Below are 20,242 nucleotides of genomic sequence, written 5' to 3' on the forward strand. Positions count from 1 at the left end.
TCTCTACGTGAAGTTCTACATGTAGTGCAGACAACAGTGTGTGTGTGTGTGTGTGTGTGTGTGTGTGTCTAGACATTTGTATTGTTGCACATCTGAGCTGTGGAGACATTAAGAGGAAGCATGAAGCCAAGCAGGTGATGTGTTCTGCAGCAGGCCTGACGCTCTACTGACGCGAGGGATCTGGATCTCTGAGTAAGCAAATAAACTAGTTCTTTACCTTCTTTAACTAATTATATCCCCGCAGACAAGAGGAAAGACAACAACACATTTAAACAGAGTTAAAACAGTTTCAAGTACAACAATGACAAGTTCATGCACGGTCTCAACAACGTCAACATGGAAACATTCTGAGATCAGTTTAAAGCTGCCTTCACACGACAGGAAGTGCTTTCTTCTCATTGGTCAAAGTTCAAATTATTTTAACTTGACTTCACTGCTGTCATGTGAAAGCAGCTTAAAGCAGGTTATTCATCAGGACACTGTGAGCTGCAGAACGAGTCCTAAACTCACGATTGCATTTATGCTTCAGAAATCCTAAAAGTTCATCTGTGAAGCATCATAAACGTTTGTTTAACAGTTTACTTTCTGCAATAACTCAAAATCCATTGAGAAAGATCCTGTTGGCGTGTTGTCGAGGGAACGGTGCCAACGACGGGGTTGTCATGTTGTCATGTTACATGTAACAGTATTTAAACTTGTGTGTATGAACATCAGTGTCGACTAATCCTTTTAGCTCGGTGCCGTAACAAAGCACGTACGTAATGCCACGTTAAATAAAGACAATGTGAATCATTTAGAGAAGGAAAGACTCCCGCTATCACCTGCGGGGGTTTAGATCGCGGCTCATCTGTAAACTCTATTTCACCAACACACGCTTACAGTAGTAACACTGCACGGTTTGTATTCAACATCTCTGCTGACAAGAATGTATTGTTACTGGGTGAAGAAATCTCCTGCGATTAATCGAGTATTAAAAATGCCTGTGCGTGTGTGTGTGTGTGTGTGTGTGTGTGTGTGTGTGTGTACCTTGTCCATCTTCAGTCTCTTCAGGTAGGACGGGCTGTCGTAGCCTTTGGCCTGCCACGCTTCCTGTAAGTGATTGATCATCCAAACGTTCTTCCTCTGCTTGGCCAGATCGAGTGGAGTTTCCCCCTGAAGGACAACAACACATCGACCGTCACAAAGACACTCTGCCTGTATTTCTCTAAATCAGAAAGAAGAAGGGGCAGCACAGGTACACGACGGGGGTTGAAGCCCCGCAGAAGACTTTACCTTGATGTTCTGAGCGTCGACGTTAGCGTTGGCGTCCAGCAGCAGGCTGATGACCGTGGTGTTGCCGGCCAGCACGGCCCAGTGCAGCGCCGTGTTCTTGTGATATTTGTCTCCCAGATTGACGGACACGTTGAAGGTCAGGAGCAGCCGGGTGGGATCCACACTGTCACACAGAGAACATCAAGTCAAAGCAGTTTTAAACCCGCCTGACAAACAGGAAGCTGATGAATGAGGCTCATATTATATCTTTAGAGTCTCAGGAGTTAAATGATGAGAAAGAAATATTTCCATTATCTGATCTTATTTCTGAATCACCACAAGTCAAGGTGACTCGACTGTAGATGTAAATAACCGCACGTACGTGCATCTTAGTGCACTTCTGCGCAAATGTTGGTGTTTCAGACTTTCCAGGCATCAGTTTCCTGATTTGAGGTTGAAAACCTTTAGTTCAGATGTATCATTACAGACCGAGCTGTAGCTACTGTGCACACACACACACACACACACACACACACAACACACACAAATGATGAACGTACACACCTGTGTGTCCTGTAAGCTGCCCACATCAGAGGAGTCATGCCATTCTGATCCATCATGTCCACATCCTGAAGTAGAGGAAAGACTCAAAGAACTGAAGGAGAAGAGAAGCACTGGAGCCCCCTCTGATGGAGAGCACGGGTACAAAACGCTTTCTAAACAGACTAAAAACTAATTACACAAAGAGAAGAAATGATGTTTATATCTTAGCAATGACTACCTCTCAATATAAATCAAACAATTCCTCAAGAATTCAGAGCAAACTTCATTTTCTCCCCTTCTTCACACAAATGAATAAAATATATTTGAATCCATCCTGCATTTAATTGATTCACATAAAGGGGATTTCTATTTTCTCCTGGTTTAATCATTCATGAGATCATCACAATGTTGATTCAATCATTAATATTCCCTCGATCAATATGCAGCAGCAACTGAAACGACTTCTGATCTTTGTGCGAATACATTTCTGACGTCATCACTGATCATTTCTGTTTCCCACCTGTCCTTTAGCGATGAGGTAAGCCACGATGGAGGTGTGGCCGAACTGGGCGGCCAGATGAACGCAGCTGCAGCCCTCGCCGTCGATCAAAGACGGGTCTGAGCCGTACTTCATGAGCTGCACCACCATGGACAGATGGCCTTGTCTGGGAGGAGAGGAGCACAACACAGATGCAAAAATGTCACATCACGTCTCATTTCTCTCAACTTCAAAGACTTCATTATATCTTTTATATATATTTATAAAACGGACATGTCAATGTCATGTCAAGCAATCTGACTGGTTCTTAGCCGCGGTATAATGAGCGTATATCACGGGTAGAATTGTAGTTACTTTTCACAACAAGTCAGTATCCCTCCGCGTCTGAGAAAAAGCTACAGCTGTTAAATGACGTCCGTTAAGAAACAAAGTTACAAAGCTTTACTCTGGAGGAGTGGATCCATCAGTGCCTATCTCCAGAGAAGAAAGCCCCTAAAAGACGACATGCAGAGCTACGTGAAGAGCAGCCGTTAGTGTTGTTGCATAGCAACCACCTCGCATGTTTTGTGCAGAAGGCAACGGAGGGACTATTTTATTTTGAACATCATTATTTAATAATAAAAACTATTTAAATTGGAGTGTGTATTTTTCTTTCATATTGCCACACTTGGTAACCGTTTTATAAAAGCAAAAGCTATATATATAACTTTCAGAGGTTTGAGGGGAAGAAGGTCAAAGATCAGCGTATCATCTGGACTCGTACTGCCCGACTTCCTGTACGTTCTTATTATTTCAGGTTTGTGATTTGTTACAAGCTGTTATTGCATCCAGTATATTGAGTTTTCATCATTAACCCTTTCTGCACTGGTTACCTCCCCCACAGGACAATAAAGAGAAAGAGACACACTGAGCTCCAGGGTCTGAAGGCGGTCAGACAGGGGGCCTTTAAAGGTCACCGAGGTGGGGGCGCAGGTCGGGGAGGACAGCGGACTCCTGCTTGTCTGAGTACCGCCCGTAGTGTGGAAGCCTGTTGTGAAATCTATCAATGATTAGATACTAGACTAGACTCAGTGAGTATTTAAGTAGCAATAACGAAGAGGATGATGGAGAATTTGTTCATAAATGTGTTTGTTGAAGTGAAGTGGAGACAGAAGGAGCCTGAAGGGGGCCTGGATTATAAAGATGGCCGAGCTTTATAATCTCTGAGAAGCTCAATAATAAAATACTGAAATGCTTTAAGAGTTCCTCCTGCCTCTAGCTTTGACAAATTATGTTTTAGACTATTTTCTAACAAGCGTTGCAGCGTTGATTCCTTTCTTCAGTATTACAGCGCTGTGTCGCAATCATAGTGACGAGAAGAAGCGCCGCCAAAACTGCCAAAGAGGAAGAAAAGAGCCGCCTGTCTTTGTCCGGACGGCAGCAAGAAGAGGGCGCAACAGAGATTCCCCCACACAAAGGTCCTTTTCCCTCCATCATATAATTATTAATACTGAAGTACATGACGTTACCTGGTGGCCCAGTGCAGAGGTGTGGAGTTCAGGTCTCCTCCCAGCTGGTCGACGACGCCTCCTTTTGATATGTAGTACCTGCACATGCACGCACACACACACACACACACACACACACACACACACACACACACAATTTGAACAAATAACTCTTTGTTGCATTAATAACAACGAGGTCAGCTGTGCAGATGCTGCAGGATATATTTGACTAATATGACAAAATGTTTGGCTTTGGCTCGACTGAAACGTTAAATATAAAACTACGAAGGATAAACACGAACAAACATTTTCAAATCTAAACGAGCTGCTAAATGTGACACCGCTGATGATTGGACTCACTTCACCAAATCTATCCTGTTGTTGATGGCGGCCCAATGGAGGAGAGTTACGTTTTCTTTGTCTGGCTGCCGGACATCGAAGCCCGCCTCCACCAACTCCCTGCAGCGCTCGAAGATGCCGTACCTGAGGAGGAGGAGGGAGGACAGGGAGTAAAGCATCCACCCATACAAACACACGCACCGACCAACACGGGGTTAAAAGCATCAGACACACAGAAGCAAGATGAACACGAACACTTTTCAAAAAGTCGACTGACGCGCATCATTTGAATGCAAAGTGAAAAATAGATCCTGATTTTAAAAACACAGGAATTATTATCATGTAAGAAAGATTTTAAAAATCTTTTCTTTATGCAAGACCTTATGATTTACCATTACCTTATTTATTTATTTGATTGTGAATCGCAATTATTTTGTCCAAGAAGAACGTGAATGGCCACAGGGCGGATACATCTCACTGTGTCATGCAAGTTAACATCGAGAGGCGTTTGTGCTGCATTCATGTGGCGTCGGAATAATCGGAAACTTAGTTCCAGACTGAGAAACAGTCTCGTGAACTCGAGTCAGAACAACGCGTCGTTTCAAATACAACACATCTGTAGCGTCCATGTTGCTTCCACATTACATTCATTCTGAAGTGTAAATGTTCTAATCGATGAATCGTTTCTTGAGGTTCTTCAGTAAACCACGTGAAGCTCATCTCCACTCACTGTGTGGCTTTGACGATGTCCCAGGTGCTGTAGTCGTCCACGTGGTTTTTACGGCTGACATTCTCACTGTAGCCGTGGTTGTAATGACTCTGGGGTTTGATTTCCTGAAAGAAAGATGAAGATTAGTTTGTGACGTCGTGCTGCTTTATCACAATATTATGTTGCAACACTTCAAAACGCTCCGGCACAATACCGGTTTACTTTCAGGGGGTTCAAGAGCAAAAACACATTTATTACATGCCATTTATTGTTGGGCGTATATGATCGTGAATTGAATATCTTAAGGTTTTGGAGTGTTTGGAGTGCAAGTTGAAGACATTACCGGGGCCTCTGACAAACTGTGGCTGCCTTTTTATCACTATTTTAATATTAATCAAGAAAACTATAGTCAGATATTAAAAACAATCATTAGTCTCAGCCCTGAATACAGATATTAAAGGAGAAAGCTACACAAGTATAAACATTATCGCAAAATCTAGACAAGCGTTTAAAGTCTGTTTCTATGATCATGAGGTCAAACATGATCCAGAATATTAAAGAGAAGAGAAGTCGGAATTGTAAAAGTGTGACTTCAAAAGTGCGAGAGGAAGTGAAGTTCAATGTAATCCCAGCAATTTAAAAATGTTAAATACTAAAACACTTCTTGCTTCCCACAGCAGCCCAGTCCAGAGGTTCTGCAAACTATAAGACTCTGAACGCACAACAGTAGTAACGGGACACAAACACACCCACAAACACCTGAGAGGGGTCCGTTCAGACAACACGAGAGGAAACACCTGTGTGTGTGTGTGTGTGTGTGTGTGTGTGTGTGTGTGTGTGTGTGTGTGTGTGTGTGTGTGTGTGTGTGTGTGTGCTTTAAGAACTTGCACAGCTCCACACACACACACACACATTATTTATTTTTGTTGTATATTTAATTGTAAAAAAAGAGGCAGAAATAACTTCTGTACTTAATCAACAACATATGTAATGATAAACAGCTGGCCACTTAATAATAAAAACATAGTGCGTGCAGAGCGTGTTCACCGGACAGCAGCAACGTTTCTTCATCTTTTGCTCGTGTGATTTAACTTTAGCAGGCGACGTTTACGTCAGGGTTACTCAACCAAACACATTGAAATATAAAATCACATCCATGTTGACTGACAAGCAGTCCTCTTCTTTCCTGCCTCGAAACAGGACCCACAAATAAACACATTATTTAGTTAGAATATGTAACTGATATGATTACATGTGGGTCAATAAGTTGCAGAAAATCAGCCACATGAGATGCATAACCTTGTTATGCCACGTCTGGATAAACATGCAGCGATGTGATAAAAGACCTCATTTCTAAATGTATTTATCCAAAGTTACTTCAAGATACCAAGCATTACAAATCATTAAGGAGAAAAGTATCAATTTGAACTTACACGAGAGAGAGAGAGAGAGAGAGAGAGGAGAGAGAGAGAGAGAGAGGAGAGACGAGAGAGACAGGAGACAGAGACAAGAGAGAGAGAGAGAGAGAGGCGACGATACACAGAGAGAGAGGAGACAGAGGGACGAGAGAGAGAGAGCGAGAGCGAGAGCGAGAGACAGAGACCAGACAGAGGACAGAGATAGAGACAGAGGACAGAGAGAGACAGAGACAGAGACAGGAGAGAGAGAGACAGAGGGACAGACAGAGACAGAGCAGAGAGGACGAGGCGATGAGAGAGAGAGAGACCAGAGACCTAGACAGAGAATGAGAGAGAGAGAGAGAGAGAGAGGAGGAGGAGAGAGAGAGAGATGAAGGGACAGAGAGAGAGAGAGAGAGAGAGAGAGAGAGAGAGAGAGGCAGAGACAGAACCAGATACAGAGAGAGAGAGAGACAGAGAGATAGAGAGAGGAGAGAGAGAAGAGAGAGACAGAGACAGAGACAGAGAGCAGAGAGAGAGAGAGAGATAGAGAGAGAGAGAAGAGAGAGAGAGAGAGACAGATACAGAGATCTGAGAGAACGAGGGGACAGCATAGAGAGAGAGAGAGAGAGAGAACAGAGAACATAACAGAGAGAGAGAACAGAGTAAGAGAGAGAGAGAGAGAAGAGAGAGAGAGAGAGAGCGAGAGAGAGAGAGAGAGACAGAGACAGAGACAGAGAGAGACAGAGAACAGAGAAGAAGAGAGAGAGAGACAGAGAGAGAGAGAAGAGACAGAGACAGAGAGAGAGACAGAGACAGAGACAGAGAGAGAGAGAGACAGAGACAGAGACAGAGAGAGAGAGAGAGAGAATCAACTAAGAGCAGCAGAGGAAGGATTGTATTTCAGAGAGTAAATTCGACTGAGGAGGATGAAGGAGGAGGATGATGATGATGATGATGAAGGAGGAGGGTGTGAAGGTGACCATCGCATGTTTTTATTCCTGAATATTCAAAGAGGTGTGAAAGCTGCCAGGAAACTTTTCACAGTTTGCAAATCCATACGATCTGTTTCAATTACCCCGTGTGATGTTCAGACTGGTTCAGCTGCCAGAGACAAGAAGAGCGACTCAAGTATGATGGTGAGCTGCACCACATATAGTTCAGGATGTAAAAACATGGAAAGTGCATGCTATACCTGCAAACTAATTCAAACACGTCATGCTACAGCTTCTCTGCTGCTTGATACAAAAAGTAAAACGTGCACGGTTTTTATTTTCCATGACTAACCCCGTGTTTCCCATCATTACCTATAGGGGTCGTATACATTTCTACACTTATTACGCCTGCTCTTTTTTTTTTATTACAAAGTATATACAACCAGTGTGCACAAGATTGATGCATTTAACCTGCAACATTTATGGTAAATATTCCTTTATTTTGTCGTATCGCAGAAACGAAAGAAATATGTTTTCTTTTAATATCGTGCAGCCGGAGAACTGGAGACTGTGTTGAGCAGAACAGAAGCCAAAGCCTCTTCCTTCGTATGGATATTCAATTAAAGAGAGGAAGAGGCTCAACCCTCCGACAGCAGCTGTTGAATAACTTTCTCCGTCTCAACCTTTGACCCCTCACTCTGTTCATCCCCTGATGATGGCATCTGTAACCGAGTGAAAAATGCTGCCTGTGCATTTTTCACCACTTAATTGTTTACCTGCTCACTGGAGAAGCACACAGCAGATCGACCGGCAGCAGAGATGGTTGTGTATGAAGCACGTTATCCATTTCACGCTAAACATTAAATTAAGGTTGGATCCTAACATGGCAGCTGGTCAGTTGGACATATGGTAAGTGGGGTGGGGGGGACGTTACATAGCACCAGTTCTGAAAATGCTTGTTTATTTATTTCCAGTAGAATCAACAGTAGTAGAAGTAATAGATAGATAGATGTAATGTCAATACATCTACTTGGCTGGGAGCTGGTTGCTGCACTGTTGGTTTTTCTTTTCTTCTTGCTGGCTCACAATCAGATTTGATCTGAAATGAGTCATTTCCAAGGATCTAAATCAATATTCGCAGCACAGTTTACATCCGTGGGTCGGGAGGAAGCACAGGGGGAAACTATTTTTACGAGGGAAATAATGTGAATGCTAAGGATCCAGAACGCTCGTTTTCACACGTGAAGTATCAGATCAAGTGGCTGAGCATCAGCCTTTACGGGCTTTTTATGCAAGAACACTCATTTGCATTTTCAAATGAGATTGGACATTTAGCATCCAACAAGGAAAGCTGAAGGGCCCTTCTGCGTGTGCATGGTCAAGATGCAGCTAAACATCTGATGCTTTACATTGCAGCCTCACTCTGCTGTCTCTACAATCTACCCAACGACCCAGAGTCCAAGCGAGCAGAACATGAAGAGGTCACAGTGTTGATGTTAAACACGTCTGTGTGTGTCAGATATCTCCTGAAGTTAGCATGCTAACAGCTAGCTGCTGCGTCCAGGCTGTAATACCACATGTTCCTCTAGAGGTGATAGTGAGTCAGTGCAGTCTGCTCAGTACAGAGAGAAGAAGAACAGCTCAACATCACATCCATGCTCTCTGCACGCTTTCATAGTTTTTAGTGGCAGAATCAGGAAACGACTCGCACCCTCGTCTGCTTCTCACCGCGTCGCCGGGAGTAAAACATGCGGCGGCCGGGAGACGGACGGACCTTCAAACTTTCTATTGCTGCTGTTACACGGGTCAGACTCAGTGCTCCATCAGCTCGCTGTGACTCCTGGACTCAAGCTGTAGTCGTGTGTATAAAGTGTCAACAAAATGCCATATACTGTTTCCACAATTCAAGCTTTGATTGATAATGGAGTATTTACTGCCAAACATGCACAATAGGAGGAAAATTGCATAAAAACCATGTGCGTTTATAACTTCAGCTAACAATAACCAGCCACATGTTGTGCTTTTGTATCTGTATTTGTATGTAATATCAACTGGCTCAGCCTCCAACACTGAATCCAGACCGACAGAACAACACGACTAAAGACGCAGACATCCTTTGATGTCTGTTCGTTGTGTCTGTGTCTTTCGACGGAGCCGATTGTTGCGTCTTGGCCGAGAAGTCGCATTTGAACAATCCTCAAAGACTACAGACAACGAACACGTATGTTCTCTGCGTGAGAGGAAATAACTCTCCATACCAGCAGGCGCCGGTAGTCTGTACTCGTCTTTCAAGACCTGAGACTGCAGATTTACAAGCCGTGGTTATGACACACACGTTAAAAAGCAGCTTTTGCTGAACATTTTCACACCATCCTCAGTGACCATTTAGCTTCATTCCAGATAAACGTGTCGTGGTGAAAATATCCGAGTATTGGAATGATGAGATGAAGATGAAAAGAGCCTGTGTGTGCGTGTGTGTGCGCCCTCTTGACTTAAAGTTGTTTGTGTTCACATCTGTCAGCATCCTAGAGACTCACTGGACATTCAAGACATGAATCTTTTGAACTGCACACTGCCAGCATGAACAGCTACTGCCCAGGCCTGAAGGTAAGTTCAGGACTCACTAGACTTTCAGGCTGCAAAACAACAAGCATAACAGGTCTGCTTAGAGGAAAGCAAGCCAACTACCACTGAGGAAGATTCCTGCATGTAACAGAGCCCTTCCTGATTAGATTACCTGCAAAGAAAACAACTGATAGTTCGGCTTTATAAAAAAAAAAAGCAGAACCTTCCTCTACCCAGAGCCATGACCGTTAGTGATGCATGCTGCGTTCAGGAACAGCACTGGATGCACGTGATGTAGAATTTAAAAAGGTGAATATAGAGCTTTAGAGCTGCAACTCACGATTATTTTCATTATCGATTAATCATCCGATTATTTTCTAAATTAATAGATTTAGACTATAAATGTCAGAAAATAGTGAAACATTTTCATCCCAGTTTCAAACCCACAGAAATGCACTTTAAAAGGATATAAAAACAGAGAAATATTGTGTTTTTGCATGAATATTTACTTTTACGATTATCAAAATAGTGGGCGCCCACGTAGACCATCCTCAGGTTCCTGTGACTGTGTTAGATATGGTAAGTACTATGAAGTAAATATAATAAAATGGGTAACTAATTTAAGCTAGCGAGGTAAAGAGAAGAATATCAAACCAACACAGTTAACTTGTGTTATCAGCCAACAATGTTGAAATGGATCATTTCTTCTTAAGTCATTGTTGGATAAATATAATTCCGAAATGTATCTGTTTATTTAAACTAATATGTTTATCTGGATTCACAATACTAACACAAACTAAACGTTATTATGACAGAAACGATGACAAATGGACAGAAAACGTTTCTGACAATGCAAAGCAAGTGGACCTGCTGTTAGCTAGCTGAGGATGACAACAAAACTGCAGGCTACGAAAGAAAGAGCATTTTATTTATTTACGTTTGTGTTATTATGAGCACCGACTGGACACCACAGCTTAACACACACACTCACACACACATGCACACACACATGCGCACACACACACACACACACACACACACACACACACACACTTGACCCCAATTCACACCCCGCAGCTACACAAGCAGCACTTAGCTCCACAGCTAACGTCATATGACTGCAAGGATTAAGCGTTAACGTTACTTTGTTCCAATACAGACTGAGACACAAAGCTTACAGTCGTGTTTATTAGCTACACGGCGTGACTGCCACGGAAAATGCCACCTAGCTTAGCATTAACATGAACATCTGCCCAGCGTTTACTTGCTATGCAGCAGGAGGAGGGGGCTAGCGTTAGCATCTTTAGCATCGTTAGCTGCCTGCCACCCCCCACCGGTGGTTTTGCAGGGGGCATCGGAGTTTCCAAGAAAGCACGGCAAAATCCCACAGCCCCCCACACACACACTGGCGTAATATGTGTTGTTTGTGTTCAAGTGTTCAAGCGAGAGCGTGAAGTGCAAGGAACATACCTCGGGATGGAGAATAGGGACGCAGCCAGCTTCTTTCTCATATTCCTCCATAGCGTCGGCCATCTTGGTGGTGATGTTCGCTGAGCATGATGGGAAACAAGAAGCTGTGGAAACAAACAGAGGAGGAGGAGAGAGGAGCTGTCACACAACACTGATGAAGGACAGGTCACATCATCAAAATATAGCCAGTGACCATGAAATATCACATTTATTTACAAAGCTTTGTTATTGCAAACACCACCTGTAGGGTTCTCAGAATGTCCTGCTGCATGCCTCCTGCCACTACGGGGTCATCATGGACAGGTGCAGAGAATATGGGAAATGGTCGTCACACGTTTTACTTTAATTTGAATCCCTTAAAAACTATATAATTCAAAGATTCCCTTTCAATGTTTAATGGAAGCTCATATTGTCAGGTAGGAAAGGAGAGACGTTACTCTCCTTCTTAGATACAGACTGTATCATACAGATACCTTCCCACTGTGGGCTAAGTTAAGTTATTCAGCCTCGTTATTCAGATTTAATTGGTTCATTTGACAAATGAAGAGTGAACCAGACCGTCTCTACAGTTAACAGTAAAAGTGTTCATCATGTGTTTTTATGCGTACTGTGTAATACTACAATACTACTACTACTACTACTACTACTACTGCTACTACTACTACTACTACTACTACTACTACTACTACTGCTACTACTATAGTACTCCTACTATACTACTACAGTACTACTATACTACTCCTACTATAGTACTCCTACTATAGTACTACTATACTACTACTACTATAGTACTCCTACTATACTACTACTACTACTACTACCACCACTATAGTACTCCTACTATACTACTAATACTATAGTACTCCTACTATAGTAGTAGTATAGTACTCCTACTATACTACTACTATACTACTATAGTACTCCTACTATAGTACTACTATAGTAGGAGTACTATACTACTCCTACTATACTACTACTATACTACTATAGTACTCCTACTATACTACTACTATACTACTATAGTACTCCTACTATACTACTATAGTACTCCTACTATACTACTATACTACTATAGTACTCCTACTATACTACTATAGTACTACTATACTAATATAGTACTCCTACTATACTACTACAGTACTACTATATTACTACTATACTACTTCTACTATACTACTACTATACTACTACTATAGTACTCCTACTATACTATACTACTATAGTACTCCTACTATACTACTACGATAGTACTCCTACTATACTACTACGATAGTACTCCTACTATAGTACTACGATAGTACTCCTACTATACTACTCCTACTATACAACTATAGTACTTCTACTATAGTACTCCTACTATAGTACTACTATACTACTATAGTACTCCTACTATAGTACTACTATACTACTATAGTACTCCTACTATAGTACTACTATACTACTATGCAGTGTGGTATAGGTTTGGACGTATGTGCCTGTGAAAGAACAATCCACTCCTCACTTTTGTTTCTGCCACTTGGTCACGTTAAGATGCATAACTGTTGTTATTGTTGTGTATGCTGTGTGTTGTCTGATATGCCAGTGCAAAAGACACATTTCCATTTTATGCAAATTTAATTTGGACTATAAAGTAATCTGAATTTTGCACGAGTATCCTATGTGTACTAGTGTATATAATAATATACATATAATAATGTATAGTGCACATAGTGTACATGTACATGTGTAAGGTGTGCATGCACGTCTGTAATAAAGGTCAGTATAAAGGATCATCACAAAACATCCACAGTTGGGAAAACAAAACATTCTACAAAGCTAGACTGATTACATTATTAAAGGTGAGACAGAAGCTCCACAAAACAGGATTAAGTCTTTGATGCAGGGGGTCTTCTGGTCATTTAATAAGATATATATATATATCCTCTGGAGAAATATTTGTCCTTTATGGGGCACATGACAGTGAGGCCTTTATTTCAAACATCATATATACAATTATATTCTGATAAGAATAGAAAACAGAAGAGAATAGTATATAATAAACTGTTCGTCAGTGTATATGGTCACGAGGAACCCTCCATGATTACAAACATGGGTGACATCTGACATTTCATAAGGAATGTAAAACATGGACATCATTGCAGTGACTGATTTGAGCCTCTAGATGTTCTCCGTGTGCCACCACTCCACTAAACCTAAACCTCCATCAGCCACAGGATGTCACTCTTTACTGAAGCATGCGTGCGTGCAGCTCCCTGACTGTAAACAATTGTAGTAAACAACACATTTCTAAACCTACAGATTTCAGCGTCATTCTAATATTATGGGAGCAAATAAAAATGTTAAGGACGCCTATGATCGGATCATACCACCAAGAGCTCCTAGAAGCATGCCGGACTTGGTGCGATGTTATATAATCGTTAATAATCATTTTAACCCCACACACGCGAATATTATTTCAGCAACGCTCTACTTCACGTGACACAGCTACATCACAACTAAGCATGACGTGACAAACATAACTAAATGATATAAATGAGTCATTTTGAAGTGCTTAGTGGGACTGCGTTGGACCACATCACATGTTTCCGATGACTGTCCAGCCCTCCGGCTCTCTGGACTCATCCGCGGTGAAGCCAGGCTCATCAGATGATCCCCGAGCACAGCGGAGACTGCTATCAAGCTGCCCTGTCATAAATCACACACCGGATATTGAGTGCTTGGCCTTGAAAATAAAGTCAGGACTTGGGCGCTGGTACAAACATGGAAGTTAATTATAATTATAATAGGAATATAAACTTTATTTATAAAATATTAAGCACAAAAGTAATTGTGAGTGCTTTACAGGAAATATAATAGAAATGTAATAAACAGCGTAGAAATATACACTATATTTTTATATATACACTTTATGTATTTTTACTTCCTATTTATACCTACGCTAAGGATATTTCAGAAAGAATTTATTTTTAATGTGTCATGCTGTTTTCACTATGTATACATATTTAAATCTTGATATTTTATTACTATTTCTTTATGTCTCATTAAATGAGAGCTCGATCTCAATGTGACTTCCTGATAGATATAAATATATATACAAAGTCAAGATAGAGCAATATTCAGGTAGCAAGAATAAAGAAATAACACACAATTATAAAACAAAAACAAAACCAATACAAATATTGTCTACCAAAATCAAAAATATGAGAAAGATATTTACATAGTTCTACATTACAGTAGAGGAAAGACGTGATAAGAAATGTCTCGGTGTGGGGGCAACCTTGGTGAAAGTGGAATAAGTGGAACTATTGTCAAAGGTAGCAAAAAAAAAGAACCTGTATTGTATGGTTTGAGATATAAGACTTGATGCTTGAGATGTGTTTCAGGAAGGAACCGTTATTTTATGCAAACCTTTGGGAGACAGAAGAACATTTAGTTAAAGACTGAGCGATAAAATAACCTGTAATTTTGTGAAAGGAAATGTTTGTCTGTAACTGTATTTGTGTTGTCTTGTGAACACATGAGGGTTGTTCAATTTATGTGAAGGACACAAAAATAAAGAAATCAATCAATCATATACTTGAGAATTATAATAAAAGTAAATTGGTCTAGTTTAATTCGATTAAATAACAATGAAAAGCATCCATTTTAATTATTGTATAAACAGAAGGAAATCATTTTGCTGCCTTTACATAATTTTTTTGGGTGTGGCTTTTAGTTTGAAATCTGTAACCGGAAATAGTCTGCACGCCGGTCGCTTTGACCTTTGTCCACTGAAACCCATGACAGAATCGTGCAGGCGGGCTAGTGGCTAACAAGTTGACTGAATATCTGTGGTCAGCAGCCGGTAGAGCCAGTGACTGTGAAGTTCATTTCTAAATGTAGAAACTTTAATCTTGACGCCACCGGGCTGAGGAGCACGCGACACAGCTGAAGCAGTAAATACCTGACGTTGATAATAAACATCAAAACGTTGCTAGCTAACAGTTAGCATACAGAAACACGTCCCTGGGGACTGCCTACATATTTACAACCAGAGTTTACCTTCCGTGAGCCAGTCAGACAACCTCCCGACACCCACACACCGAAGCTAAGGTAAGTGCCACGCACACAACATAACCAAAACATCAAATCCCCGCTGCCTCCCTCATGCTAATGTTAAGTACAGACAGCTAGCTTAATTGCTAACTCGCTGTGTGAGTCTGTGGCGAGTTGACAGCCGTGACTCTGCAGTGGAGCAGTGCGTACTATTATGTAATAAACCGGATTAGTGATTGCTGAAATTAAAGTCTGGCAGCGTCTCCATCTCCAGACGCTTCCCATACGCCCTCGCGCCTGTGCCAACGCGCACCCCTGTGTGAACATTTGTAGGAATTGTCTTCATTTAGTAACAAGTGTGGACCGTTAGCTTGTTTTCAGCCCGTGTAATTAGGACGCGATGTGCTCTGCAGCAAAGTGGTGAGTGGCTCATTTCTATTTCCTGCAGCCATACTGTATCTGGGAGATTTATGGTGCAAACAGTGCATTTAAAATCCATCTGGCTCTGGTGTGGTAATGCTTCCAGAACAGTCGACAGTGATGGACATGTTGCTGCTTATCTGAACATGTTACCCAGCTGCATCATCTTCTAACACATGATCCTGCTGCAGTGTTGCATGTCTGCAGCCTCCTCAGCCCTGGTGCTCTAGTTACCACTTTCACCTGCGCGGAGCAGAAACAGGAGACCGGCCTGCTGTAACAACTGTTCCTAATTGTGTCAGACAACTGATGCATCTGGCACATCCTGTTCTGTTGTCAGATATCTGAACTCAGCCTTTCATGTTATCCCCATGAGTTTTCACGGAGCTACTTGTATTTCTTTTGCACGATTTCACTATTTATGTATATCCTGCATGAGGTTTTATAGAAAGCTAATATCAGTCTTCCTGCCCTGTAATGGCAACAACTCTGGTCTTGCTTCAGAGAAGCGCTTGCGTATAGTAGTGTTGACAATAGGAATTGAGCAAACTGACCTCAGGTGATTTGAGTAAATATTGAAAAACACCAGTTTATTCTTTGTACTTGTGCCAATTTAGGTCCTGAGATTCTGTATTTCCATGCTTTCCATCTTCTGCGTATTTGCATGTAAACGAGGGGTAATCCCAGACTTTCCCTGCCAACATATTGCTGAGGTCACAATCCAGGGTCACAGGAGCGACCAGCTCATTTGTCAGCCAAATTGAGTTTCCATTCTGCCCTTTCCGTCCCACAGCTTGCGTCTCACAGCTCTGGTAGACTCACAGAGCTCTACATTTGAATGCAGAATCAGCTTTTGGAGTCCAAGTATTGTGTTAATACTGACATGCAAAGACATCATTTTGTTTGGGTTGTTTGCTCAGTTTGGAAGCGAAACGCTGAACTGGAAACAGAAACAGTAAATCTTATTTTGGCTTTAATACCAGATTGTAAATATGTTAAATGACACACTACAAAGTGAATAATTAGCAACAGCTTGCCAATTTATCAGAACCCAAACATTTGCTATTTCTATTTATTTCCTGTTCGAAAGCTTTTAGGGAGAACTACGGCCATGGGAAACGTTGCGTGAGTGGAACATTTACCTTGAGATGCCTCGTTATTTTAATGACACTGATTAATTATGCCAAGTGCTGGACCAGAGGACTAACTGGTCACAAGGAGAGAGCCCTTTAACAAGGCCTTGTCTTGCTTTACATAAATAATTCTTCCCTCGAACACATTAGGTAAATAAGGTGGCGCTTGCATTAATTTGGTTAAATCAGTCTTTTAGTTGTGGGACAGAAAACGGCACACGTGTTTTTACAGAGCTGATGGCTGCAGTAGCTTTCATTTGCCTTTTATTGTTTTATATGTTTGCACATGCATTAGAAATCAGATTATGTGGGTGATACAGGCAGGACAGAATGTGGACAAATGTTTAAAGGTTGAAAGCTGTTTGTCAGCACCTTGTTCTTCTTCTTCACAACGTCGACTCACTTCATAGAGAAAAACCCATCAAGGGTGTTTTTCTGTGTATTTTTAAGGAATGTTTGACTTTTTTCATGGTCAGTTTTACATTAAACATTTCAGCAGATACAGACATATCAACTCTATTGTTGCAAATATTAAGTATATTTCTCTCTTAGTTCACTTAGTTACACAAAGATGGATCTGCTGGCAGGAGCAAGTGACGGTGACTAGTTGAAGAAGCTGCTCTCACTACGTACCGCGCGCTCTTAAATCTGCAGTCAGGATCACTTGAGTTATTTACAAATCTCACATGTTTTTCAAAAGGCCTATAAAGACACTACCTACCAAAAAGTAATATCTAAATTACATTTTTCTCTTCGAAAAGACCATCATCTACATCATTACATAATTTTCCTCAAAGTGCAGAATCATTACGGTTTGATATAAATATTTAAGTACAGGTAGGGTGGATGTATATGTATATTTATATATACATATGTATATGCAGAGAATGAAATAAGCAGCTGCTGTGACAGGTAAAACTTTCAGCTCACGTGCCACTATGGCAAATACCTTTTCCTTATATTACTTATATTATTAATCCTTGTGAAGTAAAGTACTGTCACACTATTAGCAGCCATAACAAAAGGCGTGTTGCTCATGAAGTTATTGAAATGCCGAGGCCAGTGCATCCGAGTGGCGTAATCCTCCCAGCTTGGACTCTCAGGCCACTGGCTGTGTCGGGCTGATTGGATGCATTTGCTCTGCCAGACGTCAGATGTCCTCGATGTGAGATGGTTGCCTTGGCCTCACTTGTTGTCAGTGTGGATTTATCCAACAGCAGCACTCAAATCATGTTGCACTTTGGCCAGTTTGTCTTTAGTTCAACCGTCTTCATTACCATCCGAGAGGTTCAGCTGAGGCTTAGCAGCTGGTTTTATGGAACCATTGAATTGTTTTAGCCTTAATGTTTCAAGAGGCTCGACTTGGCTTCCATACATCAAACAAAACTGTACAAACTTGCCTTTAAAACGTCTCCGGTGATGAAAGGGTTCAGTGAAGGGAGGTTTCTCGTGTCGGCCTTGCACCAGGTCCACTGCTGAGCAGGATTTGTTATTAGATAAAAGAGCGTGGCCTCAAAACTCAAGCAGAAGTGACTTCAGTTGAAATACTGTCTTAGACGCCCTGAACTACAGATTTAAAGAATCCTCTCTCGTTGTGTCTCACTGACTCAAAGCGATAACTGGACTGACCTGTGTTTGTGGATCAGCTGCTTCAACAGGAGTGACCACCCAGAGTGGCATCCCCCTTTAAATGAAGAACATTAAGATGACTCCTTAAAATGGCCGTAACTCATCTCTCTGGCGTATGTATGCATGGATGCTTATTTAGGCAAGACGGGCTGCAGGTGAAGAGAGTAAAGTTACATAACACTGGGATTTCAGAGACAAACAAATGTACTTCTCGCCCATTCCTCTAAACGGCAAAATGATGAGTCATAACTTCAACATCTGTGTCAGATCTCCACTTGATGTGGAAGTCGATATAAATAGCATGAGAATCAGGGCAGTGTGCACACCTGTGGCTGTCACACCTGCCCAAGAGAGGGCTGTCTCAGCCGCACTCTATAGAAACATGACCTGCCTCTGCACAATGTCACACTCCTGTTTGTCTGGTTAGTTAGGGTGATATTCGCCTTTGGAGTAATTTGGGATATTCTTATCAAAAGCTCGTACAAAACAGTGATGAATGAATGAATCTGTGTTAAGAGGTTTCACCAAAGACCAGTTGAATACATCATCCCTCCTTAATAATCGGTTCCTTTGCACTTTGTCTTCATCATAGTGATAATACAGACCTGAGTCGTCTTTGCGATCCACAAGTTGTAATAAGAACCAGACCCGGGCCTTGCCCACATGGAGGAATCTTGCTTTGCTGCATAACTTCCATTAGCAGCCACACTTGCAGACACCACTTCCAATCCCAAAAAGGACAGCTCATGAGTTGAGTCATAAGAGCCTGACTGGTACTGCAGGTGTTTCCTTATACCACACCTAGCATTGTACTGAGGGCAGTTTCATAACTTATCTACAAGAAGAGACGGAAACAAACATGGTGCTGCAAATGATTAACAGAGCAGCGTGTTCTTACATGAGACAAGTTCACTGGGAAGATGCCTTTTCTTTTGCTGTGAGACTTTACTTATGTGCCTGGGGCAACAGTTTCTTACTTGTAGTGGCGTTAAATATAAATGTCTCAGAGGGACATCTGATTAGAAAAGCAGGACCCGGTATTTTAGTGACTTTAGTTGCTGGTTTCCTGTTCAACACACTTCCACTTCCAGCGTGTTGTTACATTAGCTTTGAACTAAAACAACATTGATACGACACAATAAATGAACATGGTGCTCAACATTGTGAATATCGTCCAATGTGTTCGCCTGCCAATACAAATGTTATTTTTTAGGCTTTGTTGTTTAGCTGAAGGAGTTCTGAGTATTGTACATGCTCTGCTTTCTAGTGTCTTAATGTAGCCCTCCAGACTCCAGAGTCCTGTGCACAGCTCAGCGTGCATGGTGCATCTCTCTGAGGGATGCACAATAAACCTGTTTGATACAGAGGGATGGTGATGTTTAGTTTTGAGTGTACAGCGTTCAGCCATGATGCAACATATGATCATGACTAGAAAGTTAGCACCAATGCTAACTTATGGTCAACAAAACCTTTAGCTTTTGACATAAATGCATTTCAGCCACTGTTTGCTGTAAATCTCTGCACTGTTGGCAAAAGTCGGGGATGCAAACTCACAAACTGGAGTTGATTATTCATAATATTCACACAGAACTTGCACTCGTGGTGTCACATCTCTGAACTCGCAGATCTTTCTAAGAAACGTCTCACAGATGATTTGTGCTGATGGATGACTGGATGGCGTTTAGCTGTAGTAAAGTGTCTCTCCTTTATCCCAGTGTTACAAGTCATAACGGTCAGTCAGTGCAGCTATAATATTACTGCTTCCCCGGAAGAGGCAGAGTTAACGAAATGATGTTTCTGCTTCTTTTCCTGGCTGAACGTGATTCTTTT

At 41.6% G+C, this 20,242-nt stretch overlaps 2 protein-coding genes across 5 annotated transcripts in view; one reads left to right on the top strand and one right to left on the bottom strand.

Annotated features, from left to right (window-relative positions):
• Positions 1 to 11,298, bottom strand: part of zdhhc17 (zDHHC palmitoyltransferase 17) — a 19,987-nt gene extending 8,689 nt beyond the window's left edge. Inside the window, 8 exon segments of the mRNA XM_029461738.1 lie at positions 1,027 to 1,152; positions 1,273 to 1,435; positions 1,816 to 1,880; positions 2,315 to 2,459; positions 3,802 to 3,879; positions 4,141 to 4,263; positions 4,850 to 4,953; positions 11,196 to 11,298. Of these exon segments, the coding sequence (XP_029317598.1) occupies positions 1,027 to 1,152; positions 1,273 to 1,435; positions 1,816 to 1,880; positions 2,315 to 2,459; positions 3,802 to 3,879; positions 4,141 to 4,263; positions 4,850 to 4,953; positions 11,196 to 11,258 (867 nt within the window). The 5' untranslated portion in view covers positions 11,259 to 11,298.
• Positions 11,299 to 14,971: 3,673 nt separating this feature from the next.
• The window catches only part of osbpl8 (oxysterol binding protein-like 8), a 59,574-nt gene continuing 54,303 nt past the window's right edge, over positions 14,972 to 20,242 (top strand). For all 4 annotated transcript variants that reach the window (XM_029461782.1, XM_029461781.1, XM_029461785.1 and 1 more), the window contains exon 1: positions 14,972 to 15,287. The gene's annotated coding sequence lies outside the window, so the exon portion shown is untranslated. The remainder of the gene's footprint in view (positions 15,288 to 20,242) is intronic.

The sequence above is a fragment of the Cottoperca gobio genome, chromosome 23 (assembly GCF_900634415.1).
Source record: "Cottoperca gobio chromosome 23, fCotGob3.1, whole genome shotgun sequence".
NCBI lineage: Eukaryota > Metazoa > Chordata > Actinopteri > Perciformes > Bovichtidae > Cottoperca > Cottoperca gobio.